Here is an 11514-nt window from a genome sequence, read left to right on the forward strand (position 1 = left end):
TTAAGAGTATTGTTTAAATTAATAAATTAGTTAATAAGTTAGAAACTAAAAATAAATCAATAACCTAGCTAAAAGTCTAAAACCTAACAAAATATAACAAATAAGAAAAATTAACTAAATATTTAATATAACATATAAAATAATATTATTAAAATAAAATTCATTTTAAATTATATATAAGATTTAATAAAGGTATTTTTAAAATTAATAAATTTTTGACTCAACTAAAAACTAATAATAAATCAGTGATTTAGCTAAAAACTAATAAAAACATGATAAATAAGCAAAATTACCTAAAATTATGAAAACATGACAAATCAGCAAATTCACTTCTCAAATAATAGTATAGATGATTTTTCAAATGAAAGTTAATTTTTTTTTCCGAAATAGTTGGAATGAAATGTAATATACTTTCTATTTTTTTTCATTATAACTGATAAACAATTATTGGAATGTAAAATAATTAAGCATTTAGGAATTTTTATTCCAAATAAATGCTTCCAGTTATATCCATTATTTATGTGGGAATTATGCATGTCAATTTTTTTTAAAAAAGCAGCCAACCCGCCGTGAAACAAATCAAACGAAGTGGATCTGACTCCTTTGCCGTGATTTATGAATGCTTTCTTCAGAAAAAAAAGTACAGTCCGGTATGTGGAAAACCCCTAATCGGTGAAGAAGATTCATCATAAACTGCTGAAAACTTGACTTGTAAAAGTCGTCTCTCACTTCTCTATTTAATTTCACTATTTGCGTGAAATGACTACTTGTGGAAACTAGTAGCATGAAATTATTTTAGTAAATAGAGAAGTTGGATTGTTACTCTTATTGACTTAAAGCTACAATTGTAATCTGATACCATTTTACTCTAATAGCAATATATAATAGAATTACCTTCACTATAGTAGCAGTATATAATATAATTTTAAAGAGTTTCATTAGGGGTGAGAACCTATGTTTTGATTCGGTTTAGTTTAGTTTCATTAGAGCATCTTTATTCCAGCACCCCATTTGGGGTGTTTATTTTTTTTATTTTTTTTTTATTTTTTTTCTTTTTTCTGATTTAAAAAAAGAAAAAGAATTAAAAAATCCATTAATTGCAAGCCGTCATGTGTCAGTGGAATCCGCGAACAGTACAAACAACCCACATAATTCGACGCTTATCTAAGAGTATCAAGCATCGGTTATTAGTTTTTAGGTGAGATCCACCAACTATTAAACTAATTTTTCCTAAGCACTCCCTTCCTAAACTACCCCGTTAAAAATGCTCTTATGATACTTGCAATCAACCGTAGGATCTGAGTCAGTGGGCCGGCAGAACTCTCTATAAATTTTAAGGAACTTATTAAGAGTAATCCAAACTTAAACTGTATCTTTGATTAATTAATGAATGTCATGTACAAGTGGGGTATTTATACCGTATATAGAATGAGTATAGTAACACCCTATACTCGTATAGTAACTAAGTATATACACTAATATACCCCCCTCAAGCCATGAAACTCAAGAAGGAGTATATAGGCTTGAAAGAGACATTCGGTTGATCAATGAATGGAAAGGACCCGGATGGAGAGCCTTGGTCAAGACATCAGCATGTTGATTCGTCGTAGTAACATGATGAAGAGAGATGAATCCTTTCTTGACCTGATCGCGAATGGTATGACAATCAACCTCGATATGTTTCGTACGCTCATGGAACACATGGTTGTTAGCAATATGCATTGCCGACTTGTTATCACAGAAGAGTTTAGCTTGACCCGTGACTGCAACATGAAGATCAGTAAGAAGTTGTTGCAACCAGATCAATTCACAAGTCGTCATAGCCATACTACGATACTCTGCCTCAGTACTACTACGGCTGATAGTGCACTGCTTCTTTGATTTCCAGCTAATCAAAGAAGAACCCAAGTAGATGCAAAAACCAGTCACAGAGCGTCTTGTATCAGGACAGGTAGCCCAGTCAGCGTCAGAGAACGCATTCAAACACAACTCTGCATCAGCCGCATAGAACAATCCCTGGCCTGGATTAGACTTCAGATATCGCAGGACATGATGAGCCGCACGTAAGTGTACATCAGTAGGTGCTGAAAGAAACTGACTGAGACGATGAACAGCGAAGGTAATGTCAGGTCTTGTGATTGTTAAGTATAGGAGACGACCAACAAGTTCCCGATAAGATGTTATATCTTCCAGAGGAATACCAGTAGTGCTGCTCATCGGAACAGTAGGATCCAAAGGAACAGCACATGGTTTTGAAGCCAGGAAACCCGTATCAGCAAAAAGATCAAGAGCATACTTGCGTTGACACAAAGAGATCCCTGTAGAATTCCTTGCAATCTCCAAACCCAAGAAGAAACGAGCCTGACCTAAGTCTTTGATCTTAAAGGCGTGATGAAGAGTTTGCTTCAGGCGAAGGACAGCTTCATCATCATTCCCCGCAATCAGAATATCATCAACATAAACCAAAACAGCAGTGAAAGAGGTTCCTTGTTGAGATATAAAGAGATGGCCCATAACCCACAGGTCCCAGGATCGTAACCTGGCTCTGATACCATATTAAGAGTAATCCAAACTTAAACTGTATCTTTGATTAATTAATGAATGTCATGTACAAGTGGGGTATTTATACCGTATATAGAATGAGTATAGTAACACCCTATACTCGTATAGTAACTAAGTATATACACTAATAGAACTCTTCTATCGGCAAGCCTATACTAATGCATACATGCTTATGTGATCTGCAAATTGCGCTACACAAAAGGGGTGATTGGTTGGGTTGTAACAGTAGAAAATTTACTTTAGCATTTTGTCTGTAGGATTTTTGATTTAGCTTTATGTGATGTAGCTTTAAAATTTCCTATTTAAAATTTCCTACAGCTAAAAAAATAGAGCTTTAGAAAATAATATATTTACAGCCATTTTTTGTGTGTTTTTGCTGTAACTTTAATTTTTTGGTTGTAGATTTAAAAACCAAGATAAAGCATGATTGGTAGTATTTAAGGTTGTAGATGGAAATTAAAGCTAAAGTCAGTTCTTACAGCCTAACCAATCACCCCCAAAATCGAAGTTGATGTAGTTGACATGTTTTACATGGCTTGCTATTATAAGAAAACTGTGCATTTTTATGGTATATAGGGTTTTGGATTATTTTTTTTACTCCATCGGTGGATTCTTGTGATGATAATAACAAGTCTAATTTTGAGGACATATCAGTTGCTCAAAAAAAAAATTTTGAGGACATATCAAATCATGGGATATGATTTTTCAACCAGAGCCAAGCATATAGTATTCGAATATCCCTGAAATAATATATATTCATATAACTTTTAACTAACTTTCGAAAGTTTTAAAATCACGTACAAAATACATAATGTCATCCACACATCAATTTAATGTCACATTGTTTTCGGGGCTATACGTCAAATTATCTAAATTCGAGTTGTTTACTTTTCTAAGTCAAGGTAAGGCCAAGTCAAGCCAAAAACTTCATTTGGACTTATTACAATATCTAGCTTGCGTCATTAACAACTGTCCTGAACGACTTTTCCATGGCCATCATCACATTTTTGATTTATATTTCTGTATTTTTAATTTGTAAACGTTCTATGCATTTCTAGCCCGTAGATGAACTTTTAATTAGCGTTAGCACACACATAGAGCTAATTTAATTATGTTTAGTTCTTGTATAAGTTAAGATAGCTTAAAAAGACCACAGCCTTACAAACCCTATTTTTTCTTATATCTAACAAATCCTAGTGATAGATAGTCGTTCTAGTATGTGGGACTGGGACGTGTTTACGATACATGTCTATTTTCAACCAAATTGATTTGTCATGTATATAATAATTGTAGACTAATATTGTTATATATAAAAAAGCGAAACATAAATGTTGAAAAGAGTATTCAGATTTGATGGAAATCATCAAGAAAGCATGGTGGCATAAAGAAAAACTAAAATGTTATAAACTATAATATAAAATGACAAAATGAATATAAGATAGCAAAAGTATTTTCGAAATCCTAAATTCAATACTAGAAGGCTATAAGTATAACAGACCAACAACTACGACCGATGAAATGTGGTGCCACATATCTTTGGCTGCTTTGACAGCTTCCCCTCAGGATCGGGCATGATACACACGCATCTATACAAATTAGTATCAAGTTAATATGAAATTTGTATTCTAATGATTTGTATATACAAATTAGTATCAAGTTAAAAATAATAAATATTAATCTATTTATAATTAAAATTAAATTATTTTTTAAAAAAAATTTATTTAAAAATAATATTTTTAAAAAAAATCTTTTTTTTTTAGTTTTTGCGGGTTGGCGGGTACCTGCGCTGAATTTTGGCTGACCCGCACCCGCCCCGCATAAAAATCACTCAACCCGCACCCGCGAACCAAATTTTTCAAATCATTCGACCCGCACCCGCCCCGCAGCGGGTCAAATGAGGCGGGGCCCGCGGATAGTGATTCATATTCCCAGCACTATAACCTAAGTATTATTTTTCTGTATAGTACAGTTCGTTGTTGCCTAAATACCAAAGAAACACTAAACTTGTCAACAATGGCTTCAAAATTAAATCATGGGAGAACCATAAAATTTCTCACTGTCATAATTTATATCCATGAATTACAATGTTGCCCCTTCAGTGATATATCTCTATATAAACAACACTAGAACACTCTCTAACAAAGACTAAGCCTTGTATACAATTACTTGCTTGGTTAAGGTTAATTAGTTTCAAAAATGATTTATCATAAAACACTTCCCATAGTCTTTTTCTTTGCATTTATCACCCTATACCTTGCAATCTTAGCAGATGCGGCTACGTTCACAGTAAGGAACAGTTGCCCATATGTTGTGTGGGCTGCCACATCTGCTCCGGGAAAGCCTGGCGGTGGGAAGCGACTCAATCAAGGCGAAACGTGGATCATTACTGGTGATCCAGGTACCACCCAGGCTCGGATTTGGGGTCGCACCAACTGCAACTTCGATGCATCTGGAAGAGGTGGATGCCAAACTGGAGATTGTAATGGTGTCCTTCAGTGCACATCTTATGGACGAGCACCCAATACGTTGGCAGAATATGCTCTCAAACAATATGCAGACCAAGATTTCATCGATATTTCCGTGATCGATGGATTCAATATTCCAATGGAATTCAGTTCTGCATCTGGACAATGCACCCGCAAAATCAGGTATTAAACTTCGAAGTAAAATATAAAACAAGTAACCATACAAATTAATGCCATCTCACACTAGGTCATTTGAAAAAGAAAAAGATATTCACGTATATCTGATATGTCATAAAAGAAAAAACCATTGGTCTCGATATATTACATATTCAAATACATTTCAAAAGACAATGAAATAATTTTGTTTTTGTGTCCAAATCATGTTCGATGTTTTATGTTACAAATGCTAAATTACCGTCGTAAAAAAGACTATATTTATTTTTCTGTGAAACCATTTGTATAGATGATTTGTGTGTAAAATATTTATTATATATATACATTTACAGGTGTACCGGAGATATTATAGCACAATGTCCAGCCCAACTAAGAATGGACGGCGCTTGCAACGGACCATGTCCGGTATTGAAGACTGAAGAACATTGTTGCAACTCCGGTAATTGTGGACCGACCCCACTCTCGATGTTTTTCAAGCAACGTTGCCCAGATGCCTATAGTTACCCTAAGGATGATCCCACCAGCCTTTTCACTTGCCCTAGCGGAACCAACTACAATGTCATTTTCTGTCCGTGAATGAAAGTGTGATTATCAAGAGGCTGGAGGGAGAACCCGGAACCGCATAATAATAATAATCAATATGATGATACCATACTAGCTGCTCTGAATAAAATCGAAGTGTACACATGTTTCATTGGCTTATATTAATAATAAAGATCTCGTATTTGGATAATTTAATTAAACATCAACACTATCATTTTCTTATACTCCCGTCGGTGGTTTCCTAGCGACTGAATTAAACATTGGTCTAATTATGGAAAATCTTTTCTTTAACACAATTATGGAGAATCAAATCATGAGAATGATTATTTATTAAAAACAAAACATTTAACACTCGATTCAATAATGAATATATCCTTGATAGATTTCCTATATTTTGTAGTATTTTTCGATAGTCTAAGCATATAAGCGTACATACAAGATGATATGAACACATCCATTCCATGGTCATTTATTTCTTGTGGTTATAACTAAAGCAAGGTAGATTGGATTTGTAATGCTTACTTTTCTGAAACTTGTTTGACCATGATCTACATGGTCCAATTCCAAATGTACACCTTCATTAAAATGGACTATTCAGATACTCAGGCAAGTCGATGTCCTCGAAGAGATGACCTTAGAGACTAGTGTTTAGTATGACTTTTCATTGCCACCATGTGGCCATAACATTATTCATATACCACCGACTTATCTTCTAAAGTTTTTGTCGTCTCTCTATGCATTTACAACACGCGCACATTTAAGTATTAATATTATCTCTGTTCTCGAAAATAAATTTTTTTAGAGTATTCATGTTTGTTAAAAATTTAATAATATTTATAATTTAATTTACTTTTTATATTATTATATATTTTCTAATAATTTTCTATTAATAAAATTTAATTAATTTAAATATTTTTAATTAATATTTTTCAAAAGAACAAACAGTACTTTAACAATATAAAAAATTTTATTTTGTAGAACAAAAAATCTAAAAAAACTTAATTTCGACGACGGATGGAGTATGAATTACATTCTTTCATATAATTTGGCACGAACGCACAGATGAGCTTTTAATTCCATCTTAGTCGTTAGATTTATAGTCAGAATTCATCGTATACTTTCTCCATTTTATTTTATATTTGTGCACACAATTTTTTTTTAAAATTTAAATATTTTAAATAAAATATCATTATTTATATATCTAACTACATTTCAACTAATAAAAAATAGAATTAATATAAAATTAATAAATTTTACATTAAAATTATAAAACAATATTTATTTTGAAACGAAAAATCTACAAATGACAATTAAACTGGAATAGACGATATGATAGTATTAATTATTACTAGTGGTCTTCCGGCGCTACGCGCCGGATTCATATATTTTATTTTGTAATAAATTGAAAATTTATTTTATGGTTTTAGTAATGAAAAGGTGAAAATATGTTGAAAGATAATGATACTCTTCGATTCATTTGATACTGATTAGCTACTGTAGTGATACTGTGTTTTGAAGTTGCTTAGGTCAAATAGGAATAGCGTAAGTGGTTGTGACTGACTGATTCCGTTAAAATTGAATAAATAGTTAATAGTCGTGACAAAATAAATTTAGTTGAAACTTAAACTTAATGCGAAGTTGACGTTTGAAAAGAAATAATATAAATACATGTGTTTATTTTTGTGATTATCTTGTTTGAGGAAGATAATAAATTATTTCATCTTCTTAAAATAATAACAATTCTTGCATATTTTGTCCATTTCAAAGATGTGGCAATTTGTTAGGAAATTCATTGTGCCGTACTCGTTAAATATATACTTTGTGGATCCCAAATCAAGCAAGTGAATTCTTAATCCATTGTGGCGGGGTGTGTGTTAATTGTGTAGCCAAATGTTTGATATATGTTGATACTGCTGATATTTGTTGACATCAAATTAGACGTACCTATGGGGTTACTTAAAATGGTGGTTAGTTTTGATGTTTACTTTAGAAGTATTTATTTAACATTTACCACAAAAAAGTATTTATTGGTTAGTTTTTTACTTACATAAGTTGATTTGGCGTAAATTATAATTATTTGAACTCCTATTTGTTTTTTTTTTTTGAAACTTTTCTAACTCCTATTTGTTTGTAAGACAATTGTACTTGTTGTGATTTTTGCGTGGTCTGATTCTTTTTTATTTTCTTAAAAAAAAAGAATAGTAAATAGAAAGTGTTTATTTAGGGCCGAAATTGCATTTATTTGGTATTTTGAAATATAAAATAAAAAAAACTTTACAAATAATCGAAATAATATATATAATAATATATATTCAATTTATTTTTTCATTAAAAATATTTTATTTTCACTGATGATTTTCATTTTATTATTTCTTTATTTGTTTTTTGAAATCGTATACTTGTTTAACCACTAAAATGTGTGAAAATATAAGTATTTCATCTTATTGTTAGTATTTGTTCTGTTTTAATTTTTATAATAAGTAGAACACATTTTAATATTTCTTTGGACTTTGACAATGTCAAATAAAATTGATTGATACTCACAAAACCATAGTTTAAAGACCAAGTACTTACGACGACTTTGTTGTAATATTTTTCTCTTTAAATGTCGGCCAGGTAATCTTGCTGATTTTCTATATGGTTTTAATAACGTAAATTGATGGCGTTTAGGTAAAGCTGTAAAAAGTACTCATGCAAGTTAACGTGAATAAATGTAAGATTCATATATCTTATTGAACAGACTAATCCTTGAGAAGCTTAGAGTCTCAATCTACAAAGGTTTGCAGTTTATAGCAACACTCGCTGATACGTAAAGTGCAGGCTGTCTACAAATACATAATGTATGTAATAAAAGTCACAACCATGAGTGTTTTTAAGAAGTGTGAGTAATTAGAGTCATAAGTCCGTAATTGTTCTTGCAAGTGCACACTTTTATGTTGTCAAACTACAGAGAAGGAAAACTAACAGGAAATTATTTATATGAGTCTAAGTGAAACAAAATTGTTGTTATAATAGAGTTGTACTAAAATCTAGAATTGTAAAGAAAGCAAACAAAGGCAAAAAAAAATGAGAAAGCAAACAATGCGAACATCAAGCTTTCAAAGGATTTCCCAAAAAGAGAAAGTCACATGAGAGAATTGTCTGTCTCATGAGACAAAGTGGAAGCAAAACTCATGAAAAATTCCAACTTAGTACCTGGTTCAACATGAGCGGTCAAATAATCAATTCCATTAGGTACATTAAGGTCGTCAAACACAAACAGAAAACCGAAGTGATAAGTCAAGTTCTATCTCAGAGGAATAAGGCAGTTTGTGCCATTGTTAGTAATTGAAACAACAACAACAACATTAATTTTTGAAACAAAAAGAAAATAGATTTAAACGAAAATGGAAAAGATAATAAAGCAATAGCAAGTTGTTCTTTGGTGTTTGGTCGTTGCAGAACGTCCGGCACTGGAAGCATTAGACCATCTTTGTCATCTCTTCCTGGTACCACAACTTCAGGCAGCGCTACTTCAGGGACATTTGTACCTTCCTATTAATAAGGTAACGGACACACAGATTATATATTGTAAGTAGCAGAAAATTCAGCAAATTCACATTAAGAAAAAGGACCAACAGTTTCAACAAAGGATAGTTTGTTCATCTACTGCCGAGGTCATGTGATTCAAGATGAAAAGAATCACCTCAGCGAGCCTGGAAGGATTTGTGTCCGTCCCATCAAGAAATGCTTGTGGTATTGCAGAAGTGCAAACCTCTAAGACCCTTGGGAGATTGCTTGAAAGCTCTAATATCACGCAACATTTCCTTTGCTGAAACTCCATTACCTGCATAAAGACAAAGGCAAAACAAAAAACCGGTCAAAGATAAGCGTGTAGAGGAATACATGTACTTGCACGAGCATTGCAGATCACGCAACAATCATTCAGAGAGAACTAATCAAAAGGATCCAAGCTTAAACTCTAACCTGATACTTTTCTTGCATATCTCGCACACCGAGAAGGAAAACTCAGTGATGGTCCAGCTCACGTGTTGAATAGCCTGTTAAGAAAATGATCCAGGATTAAACTCTATAAATGTTGCATATCTCCCAACACGTCAGCAAACGAACCTCTTCATTGTTGGAGCAGCGCCATTGTCGTAATCGATAACCTGAACAAACTTTCTTTCTCGATGTCAATGAAAAGTTGTGCTGTTCATCGCAGAGTGAATAAGATATTTATACTTGTTGCTTAACTGTTACTTTAGAATGCAAAGAGTTGGACTGAAAGCTTCAGAGTGGAAAGACTGGGTTAATCATGTTAAAGATCAGAGTAAAGTACATATTAATGGAAGATAGAGACGTTACAGTGAGCTGAAATTACGGCTGCTAAACTAAGAAGGCAGAAGGCGAGAAGATGAGGAAACCTAATTTGTATGGGCTTAAGATTTATGCATAAAGCCCAAACGAAATTAACATGCAACAAAATTAAAAAACAATGGAAAAGCCCGACACGTAAATAACAGCGCAAACCGGAGTATCTGATTTAGATGCCACTTGGCGTCAGAAGCCCCTATCTTCCTGCTGATGTGGAGGGCTAAGGTGAGAGAAAACTTCCTTTATTATTATAGATAGATAGATAGATAGATAAAGGCTCCGGTCAAGTTATGGTTTGGAATTGCCTTTGTTATATACATTTGTCATTTTTTTTTGTAGAAAACTAATCTTTCTAATTAATTACCTCGATTAGCAATTACGCTGCCGTTCAGATTTGTTGGTTAACACAATCCATGCGTAGAAACTGTTTTGTTTGAAAGTGGCTGATAACCATAACCAGACTGTGGTTTTTAGTTTTCTTGGTCAAGTTAGATAACATGCATCTTAGTCAAGCCGAGACAGCTAACGATTTAGAATGGGACACACATATTGAAGCATATGACTTGGTCGTTGAGCAGTTCCGAGACTTGAGGGACGAGTTTGTTTCTGTTTTAGTTGTTTCTTGCTGAATAAGTCATCCTAATTATTAGGATCAGAGTAGCTAGACGTTGAGACTTTTACGCTAGTTTGTTATCTTCAGTTTCTATTTAAGCTTATGTAATTCCTCGTTTATGCAATAAGAAAACTATTCAGTTCATTTTCTTCTCTTAGTTTTGTGTTCTAAATACAACAAGTGGTATCAGAGCTCTTATCTTAATTGAGTAAACGAGCTGCTGTGAGAAACAAAAGAGAGATCAAAATGAGTGAGAAAGATAGGTCACTGAGCATTCCTAAGTTTGATGGTGACTATGAGCATTGGGCTATGCTCATGGAGAATTTGTTGAGATCCAAGGAATGGTGGGAACTCATCGAGACAGGAGTGTCTCAACCGGAGAGAAACGCGATCGTGACGGAGGCACAACAGACAGAAATCGCAGAACAGAAGCTGAAGGACTTGAAGGTGAAGAACTATCTCTTTGCATCTATTGACAAATCGATCTTGAAGACGATCGCAAAGAAGGATACTTCCAAAGATATCTCGGAGTCCATGAAGGTGAAGTATCAAGGCAACAAGAGGGTTCAAAGCGCTCAACTCCAGAGGCTACGAAGGAACTTTGAGGTGTTAGAGATGAAAGAAGGAGATACCATCACAGATTACTTCGCTAGAGTAATGATGGTAGCCAATGATATGAGGAATCTTGGAGAAGAGATGCCGGATGACAAGATTGTAGAGAAGATACTCAGGACACTTGTGGAAAAATTCACATACGTGGTGTGTGCGATTGAGGAATCCAAAGACATCAAGGAGCTCACG

The 11514-nt window shown here is 33.4% G+C and overlaps 2 protein-coding genes across 4 annotated transcripts; one reads left to right on the forward strand and one right to left on the reverse strand.

Annotated features, from left to right (window-relative positions):
- Positions 1-4695: 4695 nt before the first annotated feature.
- Positions 4696-5946, forward strand: LOC103860762 (thaumatin-like protein 1). Its single transcript, XM_009138432.2, has 2 exons — positions 4696-5210; positions 5534-5946. Exons 1-2 carry the CDS (start codon positions 4759-4761, stop codon positions 5775-5777), a joined length of 696 nt encoding a protein of 231 aa, XP_009136680.1. The 5' UTR covers positions 4696-4758; the 3' UTR covers positions 5778-5946.
- Positions 5947-8201: 2255 nt separating this feature from the next.
- On the reverse strand, positions 8202-10646 carry LOC103860773. 3 transcript variants are annotated; one of them, XR_001955317.2, is made up of 5 exons: positions 9981-10335; positions 9855-9895; positions 9711-9784; positions 9430-9570; positions 8202-9278 (listed from the first exon to the last, which is right to left on the reverse strand). XR_001955317.2 is itself a non-coding variant. In XM_033288764.1 (3 exons), exons 1-3 carry the CDS (start codon positions 9726-9728, stop codon positions 9036-9038), a joined length of 402 nt encoding a protein of 133 aa, XP_033144655.1. In that variant the 5' UTR covers positions 9729-10322; the 3' UTR covers positions 8202-9035. The 3 variants fall into 3 exon arrangements, 1 of the variants encoding a protein (XP_033144655.1); XR_004456797.1 differs by having other exon boundaries at positions 9855-10646; XM_033288764.1 differs by having other exon boundaries at positions 9711-10322.
- Between the last annotated feature and the right edge of the window lie 868 nt (positions 10647-11514).

Source organism: Brassica rapa, chromosome A01, assembly GCF_000309985.2.
Source record: "Brassica rapa cultivar Chiifu-401-42 chromosome A01, CAAS_Brap_v3.01, whole genome shotgun sequence".
Taxonomy (NCBI): domain Eukaryota; kingdom Viridiplantae; phylum Streptophyta; class Magnoliopsida; order Brassicales; family Brassicaceae; genus Brassica; species Brassica rapa.